Genomic DNA, 20,162 nt, shown 5'->3' on the forward strand with positions numbered 1-20,162 from the left:
AACATTTTGTTTGGGGGTGACATGCTTTGTTTTTGCTTTGGAGCTGTCATTTGTAGAACCTAATTTAAGATAAAACCTGCAAGACAGCCTGGGGAATTGTATGGCAAACTTATTAAGGCATGGAATATGGGGAGGTACAAAATAGATGATAAAACCATTAAACAGGAAGCAAAGTAAAAATGCATGAAGGCTGTTGTTGTACAGCCCAATAAATGTCAGCCGAATGCAAGGCAACCAATGTTCGCTTGAAGTAAAAGCTCATTTTATTCCCCTAGTATTTCATTCCTCCTCTGTTTTATAAGGCTAATGCCATGTAAACACTCACCTGTAAACAGATACCAGAGGTTATTTGGTTCCAATGTTTCTACCTCACCCCTGCGAGCGGTCTTTCTGTGCCGTATTTTATAGCCGGTGATAAATCCATTTTGCATGCTGGACGGTGGGGGTAACCAGCTCACTTTGATGCTCTGTAAAGCAAAGACATTAAACTGGATGTTGCCGTATTAATTTTTGGATTCCCTAAAACTCAAGCATGCCAGCCTACTCAAAAGGCTTGCTAATTCATGCCCCATTGATTTGAATGTGTAAATCTACAGTATTAATCATTCCTTACATTTTAGACCTGCTAACAACGGCGTCCAAATTGCTTCTCATGATTAGGAAAAGGCTGAGCTATCCTTCGCAAATGATCACTAGATGGCAGCGAGGAATTAAGGTTGTGCGTTCTCTGCTGCCATCTAGAGCAAGGGTGTCAAACTCAGGGCCCACGGGCCAGATTTGGCCTGCGGGGTGCTTAGATCTGGCGCATGGGGGCCACCCTGGAAACAGTGATGGATCGGCCCGTGATGCCTCTGCCAGTGAAAATGAAGCTCAGGAGGCCCATATGTGACCCTCCCGAGCTCTGTTTTAGCTGGCAGGGTGCTCGGGCCGCCACAGGTACCCCTGTTGAGGTTCACCAGCAGCAGGTGCGGATGGCTGAAGTATCGGAGAGGGAGGACTCAGATAAGGGGCTTGTGTATGATTCAGGGATGGGGCCAGGATCATCAGGGAGTGGAATGCTGCCTTTGGAGATTTTGGAGGCTGGCAGCAGTGAGGAAGAGGCCCCCGAGGAGCCTGTGCCCAGTGTGCGTGCGTGCAGGGCTGCTCGTAGGAAAGAGCAGCTGCAGCAGCACGGGCAACTCGGGAGTAAGGCTGCAAGGTGATGGCCCCTCCCTTATGAGATAAAAGCCACCCTGAGAGACCGGGATTCTTTTCAGGAAGCAAAGAAGTTCTTGCACTTAAAGCCTTCTGGAAGTTCTGACTATCTTGGTTTGTATTTGAAGACTTTTGTTTGGAATATTTCTTGGCAACTTATTCTAGTGCATTTGGCAGCCTTGCACAACCTTGGCAAGGCTCATTCTTATCAGAGACAAATAGTTTTAATAGGAATTCACAGAGAAGCATTAAAAGGTTTTGCTTTTATCTCTGGTGTTTGTTTACTTGGAACAAGGTTTGGGTCAGAACAGCCCCTGACATGAGTGACATTGAGCTAGCCATGCCCACCCTGACCACACCCCATGCCAACCCCCCTACCCCCAAGATCAAAACACAACCCTGATGCGGCCCTCTATGAAATTGAGTTTAACACCCCTGATCTAGAGTTTACCAATCTCAGATTGGATAATATTTTGTTTCTTGAAGTGGCCAGTCAGAAGTCCCTATAAGGACTTAAAAGCAAGAGAAAAAGGAAAAAGAAAATATCTTTTCTTGCCATTTTTTACTTGCAATGTTATCTGAAGATATGCTGCTCACAACTTGGATGTCATATTGAGCCTTAAAGACCAATAGCCCTTGGAGACATATCTTTGATGAATCGAGTCACAACTTAAAATATTTAGCAATTGCTTACACTGGCACTGAAAAAAGTTACTTATAACTGGATCTCACAGTTATGGCCATAGCAGCATCTCCATGGTCACGTGATCAAAATGTGCACACTTGGCAACCAGCATGAATTTACGACCGCATGATTCGCTTAACAGCTGCAGTGACTCACTTAACAACAATGGCAAATAAGGTCATAAAAACCAGGCACGAGTGAACAATCGCCTTGCTTAGCAACAGAAATGTTGGTCCCAATTGTGATTGCAAGTCGAAAACTACCTGTAGTAGCTATCACCATGTCCTGTGGTCATGAATTGTACAGGGGGCAGTACAAATCCATAAAATATTCCTTCGTGCATGCTGGCAATCTTATTTCAATATGTCAAGCGATCGTTTTTGTGCAGAAAACTATTCCATTTCAAAACACACTATAATGGCATTGAGCCGTTCTCTCTTACTGCTCCTTATGTTGAAATGATTGCACACCCAGCCCAACAGCTGTGTCCAGAAAACATGTTTTACCAGGTCAGTTAAAGGTCTAGCAGCTAGCGGAATGGTGTGGCCTAGAAGTGGAACTCTTGCCTCACAGTCAGGAAACTGGGAATTGGATCCTTGGTAGATGCAGATATTTCTTTCTCTGAGCACACTGAGAATATATCTGCTGACAAAATTCTGCATTGGTGACAGGAAGGGTATCCGGCCATTAAAACACTCTGCTAGCTCCATTCAGTTGCCCTGACTTCACCCCACAAGGGATTATGGGGTTCATTCAATGAACATGAGTTAAAGATCTAGCAGCTACACTGATGTAATGTGTAAAGTTTTGTTATTTTCTTGTTCAGCATTTATTTATTTATGCTAAGGACATACGCAAAAGCATTCCAAGACACTACTTTCAGCAAGACAGACCTAGGAAAAACTTCTGTTCTTTGTTCCTTTCTGCTTTTCCCTTTACATCAAAAAAGAAATCTTTCAATGGGCCCACTGTTAGGAATGTAAGTCACCTAACAGTTGGGTTGGAAAATATATAAACCAGGATAGACATTTTAATACTGTCTCTTTAAGGGAATGCTAAAATTGTAATTGGGTGTGGTTCCTCAAATGGCCATAAGATGGAGCCAGAAACCTGGGTTGTTCTTCTGTTGTTGCTGAGAGTGTGTTCCTACATTTTTCCCTATTGACTGATCATCGTTAGTCTTGGATTTGATGTAAGTCTGTTACTGAACTGTTTATGATACTGAACTTTGTTATTGGATTATCCCTGGACTGAAAACTGACTGCTTTAACCGTGAATGACTTGGACTGTTTGTTTGGACATTGTTTAACCGTTTTTACTGGAAGTAAAAACCTACATTTTACTATGCAGTGTGGCTGTGTGCTCTGTGTGTGTTATTCTTCACCACTCTCACTACATCTCCCTGTGTGCGCTCATTCTCCTAATGGGGGATTACCTCAACACCCACTCATTCATTAAAATAAATGACTATACTCTGGTTCCAAACTGAACAGCAGCCACTGCCAATAAAGCAGCAGATAATATAAAGAATGTAGATAGATGTTATTCTTTTTCTCTAGGAAATTTCAATTCTTTTATTTTCTGTTGCATTACAGCTCCTGGGAGCAACACAAATGTAAAGGGGAGACTCATACAATGTCTTGAGTAAAACAACGGGGGCGGGGGAATCAGCAAAAGTTTTTAAAAAAGGATTATTTTTGTTTGTAAACAAAGACATATGAAGATAACCTGAAAGGCCAGCATAAAACAATCAAAAGAGTTACTTTGCCAACTGTGTTATTGTACTGTGTGTGAAAACATTTTTACCGAAAGTAAGTCTTGTTAAAATGGATTCCATGGAACACAACTCACTCCTGTCAACCCAGAGCTGATAATCAGGTTCCTTCTGAATGTGGCTTTAGTGCTATTCCAGAAAAGTTCTAAACCCATCATAAAAGGCAGCATGAGTAACACAGAGTGCTGTGCTATGAACCAGGACTGAGAGAGGACGTTCCCTCCTGCTTCTAGCCCACATGACCGGCTAGATTCTATTTGGGTTGATCTACGTCTTCTTTTCAAGCCAGACAAAACGTATATCTTAGAATAGAATAACAGAGTTGGAAGGGACCTTGGAGATTTTCTAGTCCAACCCGCTGCCTAGGCAGGAAACCCTAACCCTAACCCTACACCACTTCAGACAAATGGTTATTCAATCTCTCCTTAAAAACTTCCAGTGTTGGAGCATTTACAACTTCTGGAGGCAAGTTGTTCCACTGATTAATTGTTCTAACTGTCAGGAAATTTCTCCTTAGTTCTAAGTTGCTTCTCTCCTTGATTAGTTTCCATTCATTGCTTCTTGCCCTGCTCTCAGGTGGTTTGGAGAATAGCTTGACTCCCTCTTCTTTGTGGCAGCCCCTTAGATATTGGAACACTGCTATCATGTCTCCCCTAGTCCTTCTTTTCATAAGATGAGACATATCCAGTTCCTGCAACTGTTCTTTGTATGTTTTAACCTCCAGTCCCCTAATCATCTTTGTTGCTCTTCTCTGCACTCTTTCTAGAGTCTCAACATCTTCTATGATGGGTACACAGGGACAGCCCAGATGAAAAGAGAATAAAAATAATAATTGTGGGCTGAAATATAAAGAGAGAATCTGAGTTATCTCTGTTCTGCACTCAGTTCTAAAATGAAAGAGAAACTAACTCGCTTGCTGAAGCTAATATCTGCTCTGAGCTGCTGCTGCTGTTGCTTGCGTTTTGCTTATGCTACCTTGAAAGAATCTACAAATGGTATTTAAATTTTACTCATATTATTATGTTTATAAAGAAGTTAATTATCCTGCTGAATCTGCGTGTTTTCTATGCTTGAATGTTTGCTGCAAACTCTTTCCTTGTAACTAAATAACTGCAAGAAGATCATAACAATTTCACTTAAATTTCAAAACTAATTCTTCTCCACTAAATTGGATGAGAACTGGTAAATTCTGCCTGCCCCTTGTAGTTCTAGACTCTGGTCTTCATGTTTTAATTCTTGCCCTCCAAGAGAGCCATTTACATTACTCCAGTACTGCAACACAGACTTGATATCTCTCTTACCCTGCTTCTGCCTTTTCTAATTGAGAGCTGGTTCTCTTTTTCAGATGTGGAACAGCAGGGATCATCTGTATCCATGCAGATTTTCCCAACATTGGGAAGACTAGAGAATGCTTGTCCCTACATTAGAACAAACAACTTCTCAGCCAATTTTAAAATGCACATTCCCAGCATTTGGAAATCCACTTAAAGTGTAACACCTACAGATGAAAATTAAACCACTTGGCTTTAACTGTAGCAATGCTAAATACATTTATGCAAAAAAAGAGATCATTGTGCTTTAGGAAGATATAATTTTAAAGGAAAATAATTAATCAAACACCTGCAGATAGGCTCATGTCTGGCCTATGACCATCTCTCTAGAAAGTATTTTTTAAAAATGTAATATGTGACGAAAGAACGCTGAGCAGTGTGGCTGTGCAGTGTTTTGGATACAGAGTTAAAAGGGGGTGCTTTGGAATGCGTGAAGGCTCACATCCAGCATCTGTAGCAGTTCCTTAAATGTCAGATATCTTTTTCTAGGATTATGTTGAAGCTAGACAGAAGCCTCTGCAACCTTAGGAGGCCGAAAAATGGGCCTTCTGGAAATACTGGAAGTGCCCATTTTCAGCCTCTGGGGGGCCTCTAGAGCTCGGGGGGAGGCCGTTTTCGCTCTCCCAGAGGCTTGAGGAAAGCCTCTGCAGCATCAAGAGGCTGAAAAATGGGCTTTCCGGAAATAACAGAAGTGCCCAAAAAAGCCCATTTTCAGTATTTCCGGAAGGCCCGTTTTTCAGCCTCCTGAGGCTGCAGAGGCTTCTCTCAAGCCTCCTGGAGGACGAAAACGGCCACAAACAGGCCAAAAATTACCTGGGAGGTGCGCGCATGTATAGTCCAGGTAAGGGAGTGGGTTGGGAGTATTGCGCATGCATGCGCATTGGGGAGGGGCACATTGCATTGTGGGTGCCGGCATGCATATGCTTTCAGCACACCACAAAAAATGGTTTGCCATCACTGATGTAGATATTTGCTTCTAAAATCTAGCCACTTGCCTTTCTGGAGCTCCTACTTTTAAGGGCTTCATAGTGATGCTCTCGGGCACCAAGGAAAACTGTGTTTACATTAAGATCACCAATTAAACAAGATTTTAATAGCATTTCTCAATGACTGCCCCAAATTAGCTATGTAAGGTCTAGCTGTTCTTTTCAAACAAAGCCGGAAATCCAGCCAATTAATAGCAGCAGATGTTGACAAATCTTTTGCAAAATATCCAAATGTACAGCAGAAGGGAGTTTATTAATTCAAAGATAAATCTAAAGCATTGATATGCAAGGAGGTTTATAATACAGGATGGAATTCAATTTCTGCAAGTGTATGTCAAAATCCTTTTGTATGCCATCTTAAATCCATTTTGTGCTATATGATATAAAATGTCCATATGGATTAACAGACTGCTTTTATCCATTCTGGAAATAGGTTTGTTAAATGTGAGTTTTGCAGCCAAGTTGAAAAGAAAGCTTTAGGCATGTAACAGTTATATGAAAATGCAGATGCAAAGACATAGATTTAAAATGTACTTTATAAACCCAAGACCAAACCTATAAAATGTTTTGAAAACAATACTATTTCTAGAGGTTAAGGAGCATCCTAACAGTGCAATATTTAAATGTAATTATATAAAACAGGAGAAAAAGGAAGGTTTTATTTAGTAGTACGAATCCACCAAAATCTATCTATCTATCTATCTATCTATCTATCTATCTATCTATCTATCTATCTATCTATCCATCCATCCATCCATCTACCTACCTACCTACCTATCTATCTATATACATACATACATACATACATACATACATACATACATTGCAGTTCTGCAATAGATGAGTAGCTATGAGTTCAATCAAAGTGATGAGGTTTTGACAGATCAAGAACAAAATGAGAGATGTAAATTATTTCGGGGTCTACAATATAATTACCCATGTATTCCAATTCTTTCACCAAAATATCTCATTGCAATAATTGAAGAAAAACAGATAATTATTTTCACATTTATCCGCTTCACAGACATTGCTTTGCATGAGTGTGTTTTCTTTAGGATAGGATAGGATAGGATAGGATAGGATATAATGAATAGAATAGAATAGAATAGAATAGAATAGAATAGAATAGAACTCTTTATTGGCCAAGTGGGATTGGACACACAAGGTATTTGTGAAATTACCGTGTGCTGAAAAACTCGGCTTATACTCGAGTCAATAAGTTTTCCCAGTTTTTTGTGGCAAAATTAGGTGCCTCAGCTTATATTTGGGTCGACTTATACTCGAGTATATATGGTAATTGTGTCAAGCAGTGTTTCCTGATTATGAGATAATTTTTTTTTCAAAGGGCTATTGGGAAAATTCTGGAGGATAAGGCTATTGCTACTAACATCCCACTGATCAATGTTTGCTTTTGTGGACATCAACGCCCAGAATTCCTGAGCCAGTCATATCCAGGAATTTATTTTTTATTTTTTATTTATTTTGATTTGTCAGTCACTTACAAAATAATAGGTATAACTACATATATAGTTATGAATACATGAAATGGGTACATATAAGAAAAATAAACGAAACAATAGGACAGGGACATTGGTGCGCTTATGCACGCCCCCTACAGACCTCTTAGGAAAGGGGTGAGGTCAATAGTAGACAGTCTAAGGTTAAAGTTTTTGGGGTTTGGGGAAGAAACCACAGAGTCAGGTAGAGTATTTCAGACATTGACCACTCTGCTGCTGAAGTCGTATTTCCTGCAATCAAGTTTGGTGCGCTTAACCTTGAGTTTGTATCTAGTGTGTGCTCTTGTGTTGTTATGGTTGAAGCTGAAGTATTCATTGACAGGTAAGTCATTGCAGTGTATGATTTTATATACCATACTTAGATCAGACCGAAGACGGCGTAATTCAAGGTTTTCTGGGTCTAGAATTTCAAGTCTGGTGGCATAAGGTATTCTATAATGAACAGAGGAGTGGAGAACTCTTCTTGTGAAATATTTCTAGACTTTCTCAACTGTGCTAATACGTAATATGATACGTATACGTAATATGTAATATGGGTACGTAATATGGGTTCCAGACTGATGAGCTGTATTCGACTATTGGTCTAGCAAATGTTTTGTATGCTCTAGTTAGTAGTGTGATATTACCAGAGAAAAAGCTATGTAGGATTAGGTTAACAACCCTTAATGCCTTTTTGGCTATGTAGTTAGAGTGGGCTCTAGCACTTAGATCGTTAGAGATGAGTATTCCAAGGTCCTTTAAAGAACTTGGATCATCAACAAGGTCTTGACTATTCAGCTTGTATTTTATTTTCTGATTTTTTTTTTGCCAATATGTAAAACAGAGCATTTATTTGTTGAGATTTGAAGTTGCCATTTATTTTGAAGGGTAGCAGTATTGTCTGTGGTATTGAACAGCTTTACATCATCAGTGAAGAGAACGCAGTTGCTCTTAATGTGATCACAGAGGTCATTTATGTAGAGTATGAAGAGAGTTGGTCCTAGAACACTGCCTTGGGGGACACCACTATTGACAGGTACAGAATTTGATAGGACACTCCCAATTTTGACCATTTGTTGTCTGTTTGACAGGAATGCTTCCATCCAGTTATGCAGTTGTCCAGAGGTACCATAAGATTTTAGTTTTAGGAGTAGTTTGTCGTGTACCACTGAATCAAAGGCTTTACAGAAGTCTATGTAGATTGCGTCTATTGTTTTGCCCTGATTGAGTTGTGTAGTCCATGTTTTTGCAGTGTAAGAGTTGCAGATTACATGATAGTTTTTTTCTGAAACCAAATTGTTTATTATAGAGTAGGTTGTTTGTCTATAAGTGGAGGATAATGGATTAGTTAATAATTGATTCCATGACTTTACAGGTGACGCAGCATAAGGAAATTGGTCTGTAATTTTCAACTAGGCTGGGGTCTCCCTTTTTGAAGATGGGGATGACCGTGGCTTTTGACCATAGGTTAGGCAAGGAGCTGGTCCTGAAGGATTTTTCAAAGGTTAGAGGTTATGCTTAGAGGTTCTGCTATGGCAGTGGATCGCTTTTTTAAGAAGGAGGCACATATTCCATCCGGTCCAATAGATACAGAGGGTTTTAGATTGCGTAGTGCTTTTTCAACATTGTCTTATGTAAAATCGATATATATTAGATCATTGTAGTTTTCTGTGGTTTGGCAAGGAAATACTGGGCATGATCCATTGCAGTTTACAAATACTGAGCCAAAGAATGTGTTAAAGATGTTGGCTTTAATGGTGTCGTCATTGCAGTCTTCACCATTAGGTCCTATCAGGGGTGGACCTTGAGTCTTTTAGTTTGTTGTGGAATTGGTGCGTAGAAGGTTTTCCTCTTGTTTCCTCTTGTTTAATGTAATAATTGGTGCATTCAGTCTCTATCTGGTAGCATAAATTTTTGTATCAGCTTTTGCAGTTGGCAACATGAGCAGATTTTTTTTTTGCGCCAAAGTGATCTCTTTTTGGATTGAAGTTTCCTTATTGTTATGGGTAATCTGTTTTGTTTTTGTTTTTGTTTTGGGAGTTGTTGTTGGTACATATAGTTTGATGACTCTTCTGACTTCAAGTAAAAAATATGTTGTAATGGTCTTCAACAGTATTGCATCCAGTGAATAGAGATTGCCAATCAAGGGATGAGAGATGGTTGTCTATAAGATCATAGTTGCGTTTTTTTGAAGTTATAATTGGGGATTATGTCATTGTGATGATTTTTGTGTGGGCGTATGTTGAGACAAAAGTCAATCATATAGTGGTCACTGTTGGAAAAGGGTTCTTTAGTTTGTATTCTGTAAATTAAATTCAAACTATTGCAGAAGATGAGATTGAGGCAGTTGTTAAGTCAAGTATTGTTGGTTACTAGTTGTTCCAGTCCCAGATTTGTAACAGCATTGTAGAAGGTTGCATGTATGGGTTCAGTTGTACATTCGTTTAGGGTCCAGTTAATATGAGGTAGATTGAAGTCACCAAGAAAGATAAAAGCGTGTGGGCAGGATATTGCCCATGTTAGTAGTGAATTTAGCTTGTTTACATGTTCGATGTCATAATCAGGTGCTCTGTGACATAGTAAGAATTGAAATATGATATTTAAGGATAGTTCACAGATAATGGTCTCAGGAAGAGCAAGCTCCTGGGTAACTTGGATGTTTTTTAGATGTAAGGACTTTTTATAGAAGATAACAACAACACCTTCTCTATGAATTTCATGACCTGATTGGTAAACATGATAGTCTCTTACTGTGGTAATGGAGTCAGGGAGAGATGCATTGAGCCATGTTTCAGAGACAAATATGATGTCAAATTTAGCCATATTTAGTAAGAGGAGAAATTCAGGTATTTTATTTGCAAGGCTTCTTGCATTGAGTAGCTTGCATTTAAGGCCAGCTGTAGTTGGAATTGAGGTAGTTAGGGGCATACGTGCCTAGTCTTGGGTGATGGCGGATTGGTTGGAGTAGGGTTGTGATTGAACGTTAAAGCTGAGTTGCGGGTTGTATGACTTATTTTGATACAGTCAGCATGGTAGTCAATGTACAGGTACTTCTCTCCATAGTCTAGATGTTTTTTGAGTTCTGTATGGAGTACATGGGAGCGGGGGCACGTTGCTGTATGGTTAGGTCAGGGTGAGAACGGAGGTTCTTTTGGTTGGTGTTGCTTTTGGAGCTGAAGTCCAGAAGTCATAAAGGGGCCATAATTCCCCACCTCTGTCTTAATCCAAGCTGCAATTGTTGCCAATTTTGCTTTAGCATATAGCCTTGTGAGTTTTGTTGTGGAGATATCCTGGATCTTGTGCCACCACACAGCCCATTATACCAATATCAACTCCATCAGCCAATCAAGAGGCAGCAGTGCAGCCAACCAACCCAGCACACCAACCCCCCCACCAGTATTTATAGAGAGACTGCAACTCCGATCACACCCTGCTTGCACTGGCACAAAGCAGAAAGCACCAGCCTGAGGATGGCGAGTGGGACCTCGCCCAAACGTCACCAAGATACTCTTAATCTTACACGGGAAAAGACCTGAACACACCTAGACCTACATATATATAGCTATTGTACACTTTTAATTTTTTCAAAAAATGAATTTCTCTTTGTAGAGGGAAAGATGTTTAAGATGGACCAACCCTAAGGGCATTCTTAGAGCTGGTCCATTTTGATCATTCGTTATCTTGAAAGGAGACTTAAATGAGCCAGTCCTTCAGTCAATAAAAAAAGGACTGCCTCAGCTTTGTTGAGCTCACTTTTTTCTTTCCCTAATGGAGAAGTTGATGGATTTTTGCTCCCTTTTTATTGTTTTGACCAGTGAGCAGCTTTGTGCAGCTGGCATAACTGGAAAGAGATTTATTTCAGTAGGAAATGGAGCATCCTGAGGAGAAATGAGCAGAACATGATGTAGTGACACCCTACCAGGAATGAGCAGCTCTACCTTCAAAGAGGAAAATCTATCCTCAGAAATGTCTATTATAGCAGCTGTGAATGTTCTGAAGATACCAATGAGAGATCATGATGAATACAATACGCAACATTTGTTCAATTTGCTCAGTTCGCAAAAGGGCTGCGGAGTCTTCAGATAATGCTTCGCAGGAAACCAGACAAATGTTTTATGCTTGTTAGATCTCCAGTCATCTTCCTCCTCCTCCTGTCTGGATTGATACATCAAACTGAACTGCAAAGGAGGATTTATCATTTAAAGTGGCTGGATTTACAGAACAAACTACATTTCAATCTTGGTATTGTGCCACGTGTATATGCGTTATCCTTTACTTAGCCAAAAACATAAGGAAGGAAGAGGAAACAGGCCACTGTAGGAAGAACTACAACAGTTACATTTATACATTTGCAAATCTTTGGAATCTAGTACATATAGGCATTTAAAAATCTAATATACTTATATGCACCTAATTGATCGTAGATGTGGTGGAATGTGGCACAGAGTTGCTGTGGGGGAGAGGGTCTTTCTCAAGGAGGAAGGAAGTAAATCAGCTTGGAATATTTGGTATGCAGGAAGAACTGTCCGTAACTTTTCACAGGGCATATCCAGGGGTGGGATTCAAATTTTGTAACAACTGTGGGCATGATGAGGTGGCATGGCTAGGTGGGCATGGGCATGTGACTGGGTGGGCATGGCTTTTTAATTTTTTTTACAAAAAAACCCCTCCCCTGTTTTTTTGGGCCTTCTGGGCCTCAGGAAAGCCTCCTGGGGGGGGGAGGCATTTTTGCTTCCAGAAGGCTTCCCTGGGGCTCAGGAAGATAAAAAAAACTGAGTATGGGGGGGGGCACAGTACCCCCCCCGTGCTTCATTTTGGAGCCTTCTCGGCCTCAGGGAAGTCTCCTGGAGGAGGCGTTTTTGCTCCTAGGAAGCTTCCCTGGGGTCCAGGGAGGCAAAAAATGGAGGGGGGCAGCGGTGTACTTGCTTCCTGCTTCCTGGGCGAAGCAGTAAGACAGCAAGGGGAATCCCGGAACAGCTGATCATAGGAACAGCTGATCATCAGGAGGGGAAAAAAGAAATACCTTAAGGAGTGACTGGGCTGGAAATAATGCAGTCAGCTATGTCAGGCATCCATGCAATGTTGCGCATGCACGATAAGGACTGGCTGGGCAGGGAAGGGAGGGTTGGGCAGAGAGGGGCAGGGCCAGACAGGGGCACAATTTGCCAGTTTTCCGAACTGTGCAGAATCATAACAACCGGTTCCAGTCTGAACCAGTCTGAACTGGTAGCATCCCACCCCTGGGCATATCTAATAGTTACACAGATTTGTACTTTAGTTTGGCAAGATACCTGTCCATAGGCAAGCAACATTAAAGAATTTACTCTGAAGTAACTCCTGATGTCATTTTTTGGTTCTTTGCACCTGAGATCATGAACTTTACTAATAAGTTCTTGTAGAGCAGTGATTTGATTTTAATTTTTAATTGAGATGTCTTATACATGGTGATGCATAGGCTAATCTGGCATTTATGCAAGGAATAGCATTATAAGGAAGAGGTAGGCTCACCTGTAAGTGCACATGTATTAACCAAGGACTTTTGTTGTGGTCAAGGACCTAAAGGCATTGTCATACCCCTTTCAGAGTCTGAATCCAAGGAGGAAGATGAACAGCTGACAGAGAGTGGGAGTGTGACTCAGTTGGCTGTGGAGGAAACTCTGGAAGGATGAAGTCTGGTTGGGCAGAGCAGGAAAGAGGTAGAAAAAGGGAGAGGGAGTTCAGAGGAAGACCCAGGCTCACCCCCTCTTCATCCTAGGGCATGCAGGGAGGAATGGAGAAGAGAGCAACGTGGGTTGTGTGGCTTACAGGGGAGGAAAGGGCCCTTCATTAGCCACACCTGGGAAGGGAGTTTAAAAGAGATGCATGCTGAATGTGGCATCTGCTGGGAAGAAACATGAGTTTATCTTGTGTTGACTTTGGTTATCTGTGTTCCTGGCATTCTCCCAACCATGTTGAATTACTGCTGTTTCTTCATGTCTGGAATTCCTTCTCCTGCCCTGCTGGACTAATTACCTCATTTTGCCTTGATTGGACTTATAGTTACAGTTTTTGTTGACCATGTTTTGGACTTGATTCTCTGCAACCAAAGGCTGTTCCTGGGAGAGTTTTTCTCCAGCCAGAAGGTAACCAGGACATTGGGAGCAAAGCTGGAGCCAATAAAGGTACTCCTACTGATTATCTGACTGTATTGCCTTTGTGCCACACCCTGAGTCATCACAGGCATAGAGATCACTAAACATATTAGATATACATACTAAGAACAGTTCGAATTTTAAGTGAAATACAGACATTATGTGCCAAGTGATCTATGGACAAGGTATCAGGGTTCCAACTAACAACCTCAAAACCAATAAACTCTGAGACAAGAATTTTCTCAAAGTTCCATTTTATTAAAGTTGTCATATTGGCACATCTGGGAAAACCCAAATCTGATATTTCCAGGTTTTCCCTTCCCAATAGAATTTAAAAGGTCCATCCCCTGCACCCAACAGTCCATCGCATGGCCCAATCAACCATCGTCCCAACTGGAAACATTCCTCCAGACACTCTTCTCCAGGTGCAGGGTAACATGTCCTTGACTTATCAAGAAAGAATGTTGTTGAGTCTAATCTCCCACCTCTCTATGAAATCCCCCCTCCCAAATTTCCAGGCACTAAATGTGGCAGCCTCGAAGATTCTAATATGGCTCCCAAGGCTGACACAAGCTTTGTTGAAAACAAAGCAATGCTAACAACTGTGCACTGTGAACATGGTTCACTGAAGAATAACATGGAGAGTAAGAGAAGATGAGCTAACAGCATCATAATAAGTGTAAAAGATTGTAAAAGACTTCCATCCTAGGAAAGGAGGAAAAGATTTAGGATAAGATTTAGGATAAGATTTAGGATAAAACAGGTCAGAGATGTTTTGGGGGGGGAGGGGTTAGGAGACATTTATTATTATGGTTGGTTGCACAGTCAGCCAGATGCTTAGACTGGATTTGTCACTTTTATCCACCTATCAAGTCCTTCCCAAAGCCCTGCAATAGGCAGATATTGTTCTTTGAGGTGTTAAAGTATTGGCACAGGATGTAAGCTCTTCCAAGTAAAGCTGCCTTTTGTAATTGACTGATGGGGATTTTGTCAATGTTGATAGTGTTCAAGGGATGCTCCAGATATTTTGGGATTGAACTGAAAGCATATATTAACATTTGTACTAGTTTTGCTTTCTTTTGCCACCCTCATTCTATTTCTCCTTGCAGATGTTTTTTTAATGTTTTATATTCCCCCTCCCAGTTCTTTTCTATTCTGCTAGCTCCAGGTTCTGCAATGCCCATTATCCATATTTTTCCCTTGTCTTTCTTATCAATATTTGTTAAGTCTGCTGTGTTATGTGGCAGGTGATTGTCTGAATTCTAAATTCTCAGAGCACTTAAGCTTCTTCGTTTTCTATTACTGTGTCTATTTTGTGGCTCCACCAGTTCTTTCTTGTAGGCAAGTGGTATTTCTTGCAAGTTGTTATTATTAATATTGCAAGGTGGGTATTTTGAGGCAGAATGTTTTTTTAAAAAATGGTTCCTGCTTATCTTGACTGTTGTGTTCTTCTTTCCACAAGCACAGCCTGAGACTAAACTGTTAACAGAATTCATATATTTGGAGGCATGCAATTTTATGTTTCACTTTAAGGAATGCATTATTTTATTTTAATTGTGTATAAAACCAATTCATATAAAGGACAGGTGCATAAGATTCTCTAAATGGCCACACCTACCCCCAGTTTAGCAAAGGGGGGAAAAGTCGTGATATGACATCGTGACAACATGAGTTTGACACCCCTGCTCTAAGACCTATACATTATAATCTGTGAGAATTAGGGAAAATTTATTTTCTTAAATTCTTCTTCAGCATGCTCCAGGTGTTGGTGTGGTCCAGTCAGCACCCAGCCAGGAAGATCAACAGTAAGGATAGTGGGAAATGTAATTGTATAAAATCTGAGTAAAGTTTTCCCATCAATGCATAACAGCTAATACATGTTAAGTAGTAACAGAAGGATTAATCGGCAGTGGGATTTAACATCTGTGAAATCATAATGAACATCTTGATGTTCTGTATTAACATATCACAACATGCTTCATAGAATTAAGAAATCCATAACTATGCCATTTTCCTTTCCTTAAAGGAAAATATTTTGTTGAGTTAAACAGAACTCCATTGACTTTCATGGACTTTCATTATAATTTTGGCAATAGTGTGGAAATGTGTTGCCAGTATATTTTCAAGGATGATTTTTTTTTTATTTTCCCACTATTGGCTACAACACTGGGCTATCCAAGTTCATATTTAACCTACAAAATTCTGGCAAACAGTTGAGTTCAGTTGGGTGACTCCTTCCTTCTGTGTCCTGAACTAGCAATCACTGATTAGGTGTCACCCTGGTGATTCTTACAAAACTGTTTTACATTAAATGACTCATAGAATCAATCTTGGATATGGATTCAGGTAGATTTGGATCTGAATGTACCTTGGCTTTTCTCAATATATTTATCAGGACCAAAGAACCAAGAAGGACGTGTGGAGTTACTTCTGAGTCGTTCTTTTATTGTTGCTCACCTATAGCAGAATCTTGCCAGACTAAAGCAATTATTTGCATGACTAAAGGTAACCCTCAACTTACAACAAGTGAGCCCAATGTTTATGTTGTTGAGTGAGACATTTGTTAAGCGAGTTTTGCCCCATTTTACAGCCTTTCCTGCCACATTTGTTAAGTGAATCACTGCAGTGTAGTAACCCAGTTGCTAAGTGAATCTGGCTTCCCCATTGACTTTGCTCGATGGAAGGGGATCGCGTGACCTTGGGACGCAGCAACGGTCATAAGTATGAACCAGTTGCCCAGCATCTGAATTTTGATCACATGATCATTGGGATGCTGCAAAGGTCGTAACCGTGAAAAATGGTTACAAGTCACAATTTTCAGTGCCATTACAACTTTGAATGGTCACTAACTGTACATACTGTTGTAAGTCGAGGACTACCTGTATGGATATCCTCTGGGAATAGCTAGGGAGTGTACGTGCTTGCTCTCTTCCTGCCTATCCAAGTTCTGCTGTCTCTTCTTCAGCCCTGGGAAAGACATGTTCCCATCTGCAAGTCTAGACTATATTCAGTTACAACAAGGGTGTCAAACTCAACGCCCGCGGGCCAAATTCGGTCCGTGGGGTGCTTGGATCTGGCCCCTGGGCCCCCCCAGGAAACAGTGAAGGACCATCACGTGATGCTTCTGCTAGTGAAAATGGAGCTGGGGAAGGCCTGTGCTGCCCCGCCACCTCCTGAGCTCCATTTTCATTGGTAGAAGGCTATCGAAACAAACTAAAAACAAAACAAAAGGAGAAATGTTTTCCCTTTTGCATTTGAGGATGCAAGAAGAGACAGGCAAGGAGAAAGGGAAAGAGGAAAGACAAAGAAAAAGAAGGAAAGGGGAAGAGAGCAAGGAAGGAAAAAGAAAGAAAGAGTGGAAGGAAGAAGAATAGAGAATGAAGAGGAAAGGGAAAAGAAGGAGATTATAATGAATGTGAGGGAGGGTCTCAAGGAAATCCTGCCTTAGCACTTGGCCACCATAGGTGCCCCCAACATGGCTCCTATGTCACATTCACCACGGCCATGCCCCTCCGCTGCCCTCCGGCCCTCCGAGGTCAACCCGAGATCGAGTTTGACACCCCTGTCTGCTCTGAAATTCATTGCTGTCATCAGTGCTGGGAGGGAAGTGATGTAATGGCATAGTTTTTACTAGGAAAAAAAATATGAGTTTGAAAGTCAAGCTCACAGAGAGTGGCGTAGTAAAAAAATTGTAGATGCAAGATGACTGGTTCACATGATTAATGAGGTGTGAAAGTGGGTAGAGATGGGTGGAATTTTGTGGGAGGTATGCCACTACTGAAATTCCACCGGATGATACCAGTCTTTTTTGTTCTGAATAAAGCTTTGAGATTATGCCAGTCTCAGAGTTATTGTTTCAAATGAAGGATTTCTGGAAGTCTCACAACCCCTACATTACAATATTCTCTCCAGGAGGAATAGTCAGGCAAGTAGGATGGAGAACCTGAATCTCTCTGAATCTCCTCTCCACACTTACATTGGTCACACTCTCAGATATACATTTTCACACACACACACACACACACACACCTCAATGTGCTTGATTGCTCATGAACGTGAACAACCTACAGCGTCAAAAGGTGTACCGTAGAAGCCCCTTCTTAAATGAATTAAAAGAAAATTCATTTAATTAGAAGGTGAGAGGCATAGTGGATTGGGTATGGCCGATTGGTAACTTTTTCTGGCGCAGAAGGGGTAGAATCCATCTCCCTGAAGGCCAACGTGGATGCTGAAAATTAAATTACTGACACTGCTTGGGATTGCCAGCAATTGTCCTGGCTAAAGGCAATTTCATCTTTGGAAATCATGTTGCTGAGAATTGTTGCGGTCCTTTGGAAAACCTATTGTGTTTTCAGCCCCACCCTTTTCTTAATCAACAAAAAGAAAATAATTATATTTGCCGATAGCTTTTAAAACATTACGCCCTTCTGGCAACATCAAACCCAGAGCACACAAACTCATTTCCGTGTAGCAGTGTTTACCTTCCACAATGATTTCCATAAATGGCTTTTATGTTAAATAACACTTCAGCACTGTCAAATTATCCCAACATTAAAGACACTGGGGAGGGGGTAGGAGGGGAAAGCTAATGTTCTACTATGTGCTTCTGTGACACCCCCCCTTAAAAAGAAAGAGAAGTTATTGACCTAATATACATTCAGAAATTTCCTCCTCATTTTCTATCACCTGAATGTCTGAACTGCCTTTAAGACTTAGTGTCTTGCTTGTAATTTGACTGCGGTAGAAATTCCTTTTGATGTTTAACCCTCGTTTGCATTGGCAATTCACCACTAGATGCTATAGTTATAAATTGCATTCCTTATTCTAATGTGCATTACACGCTAAACTGCCACCTCTTTCACACCAGCTATGCACGTGAATCAGAGGTGGTATTCAGCAGGTTCTGACCAGTTCTGGAGAACCGGCAGAAGAAATTTTGAGTAGTTTGGAGAGCCGGTAGCTGAAATTTTGAATAGTTCATAGAACCAGTAGCGGACATTTTGAGTAGTTCAGAATACCACTTCTAACTGCCCCTGCCCCCCCATCTATTTTCTGCCTCCCAAGTCTTAGCTGATTGCCTGGGTCTTCTTTCGTTACCCTGAACAGGAGAATGGAGCTGGAAAGCAGATTAGTGGGATGGGGAGGGAATAGAGTTTTTGCAGTGTCCTTCCCCTGCCACACCCACCAAGCCACACCCACCAAGTCACACCCACAGAACTGGTAGTTAAAAAAAAATTGAATCCCACCACTGACATGAATGGTAGTTTAGTGGCAATCAAGTTCAGGAGTCAGGAATGTAGCATTATCAGTTACAGGACCATAAAAGGTGCAGTTTATGATTTGATTCTCCAGTGATATCCATCCTGAAATCCATTTGTGAGTTTCAGCGCACTTGATTCATCTATTTTCTTTACAAAGAGGTGACTTCTACATTCTTGCTTCGCTAAGGTAATCTTTGAACAGGAAAGAGATATGAGTTTTGTGATAGCTCACTACTGGGAATTGCCTAGGCTTTAGAGAGGATCCAATCCTGCTCAAATTTCACAATAAGTGAGTGTTTTGGACATCAAATGGGCTAGCCATATTGGCCTATGCTATTACTACTAGGTGAAAGTACCCAAATACCTTGGTGTAAATACTGTGCAGAGCTTCAAAGGAATTCTTTGTTTTGTTCAAATGTACATTTTTATGTATAAAAGAAAGGAAAACAAAATAGGAGGAAAAATAGAAAAGAAAGAAAAATAAGAATAAGGTAAAGGTTCCCCTCGCACATACGTGCTAGTTTTTTCCAGCTCTAGGGGACTGTGCTCATCTCTGTTACAAAGCCGAAGAGCCAGCGCTGGCCGAAGACATCTCCATGGTCATGTGGCCAGCACGACTAAATGCCAAAGGCACACGGAATTCTGTTCCCTTCCCACCAAAGGGGTCCCTATTTTTCTACTTGCATTTTTTACATGCTTTCGAACTGCTAGGTTGGCAGAAGCTGGGACAAGTAACAGGAGCTCACTCTGTTATGCGGTGCTAGGAATTCAAACCGCTGAACTGCTGACCATTCTGATTGACAAATTCAGCGTCTTAGCCGAGCCACCACACCTCTCTAAAGAATAAGACACATATTTTATCCTCCCGTGGAAGGTTGTATTTCCTTCCTTCCTATTGCTTATTCTGAAGTCAAAGTGGAAGGAGGGAGGGAGGGAGGGAGGAAGGAAGGAAGGAAGGAAGTCATAACCATGAAGGATCAGAATTCGGGCCATTTTAACTCTGATCTTGATATATTTTAATGCAATCTTTTCCACTTCCTGTTTCCCAAACTTTTCCTGATCTACATGTGAATTAAAATGCTCTAATATATAAATATCACACTTTTCTGAACTTTGCAATGCAGCTTAATATTTTTTTTTTAAGATGAGAATGTGTTTAGAGTGGTAAAGTATGTGAAAAATGATTGTATTAGGTGAAGTATCAGCAAAATGTACTACAAAGGAAATTTGCTTGCAAAGGGAGAAAAATGCATATATTATGCTTGCAAAAATGAATATGTATGGTTATGTAAGCTCATTTAAAC

At 40.9% G+C, this 20,162-nt stretch overlaps 1 protein-coding gene across 1 annotated transcript in view; it reads right to left on the reverse strand.

The window, feature by feature from the left end:
• Positions 1 to 20,162, reverse strand: part of DCC (DCC netrin 1 receptor) — a 1,175,771-nt gene that overhangs the window by 181,290 nt on the left and 974,319 nt on the right. The window contains exon 13 of the mRNA XM_087927493.1: positions 326 to 467. Within this exon, the coding sequence (XP_087783619.1) occupies positions 326 to 467 (142 nt within the window). The remainder of the gene's footprint in view (positions 1 to 325; positions 468 to 20,162) is intronic.

Source organism: Pseudonaja textilis, chromosome 2, assembly GCF_049901715.1.
Source record: "Pseudonaja textilis isolate UNSWEBS1 chromosome 2, rPseTex1.2, whole genome shotgun sequence".
Taxonomy (NCBI): Eukaryota; Metazoa; Chordata; class Lepidosauria; order Squamata; family Elapidae; genus Pseudonaja; species Pseudonaja textilis.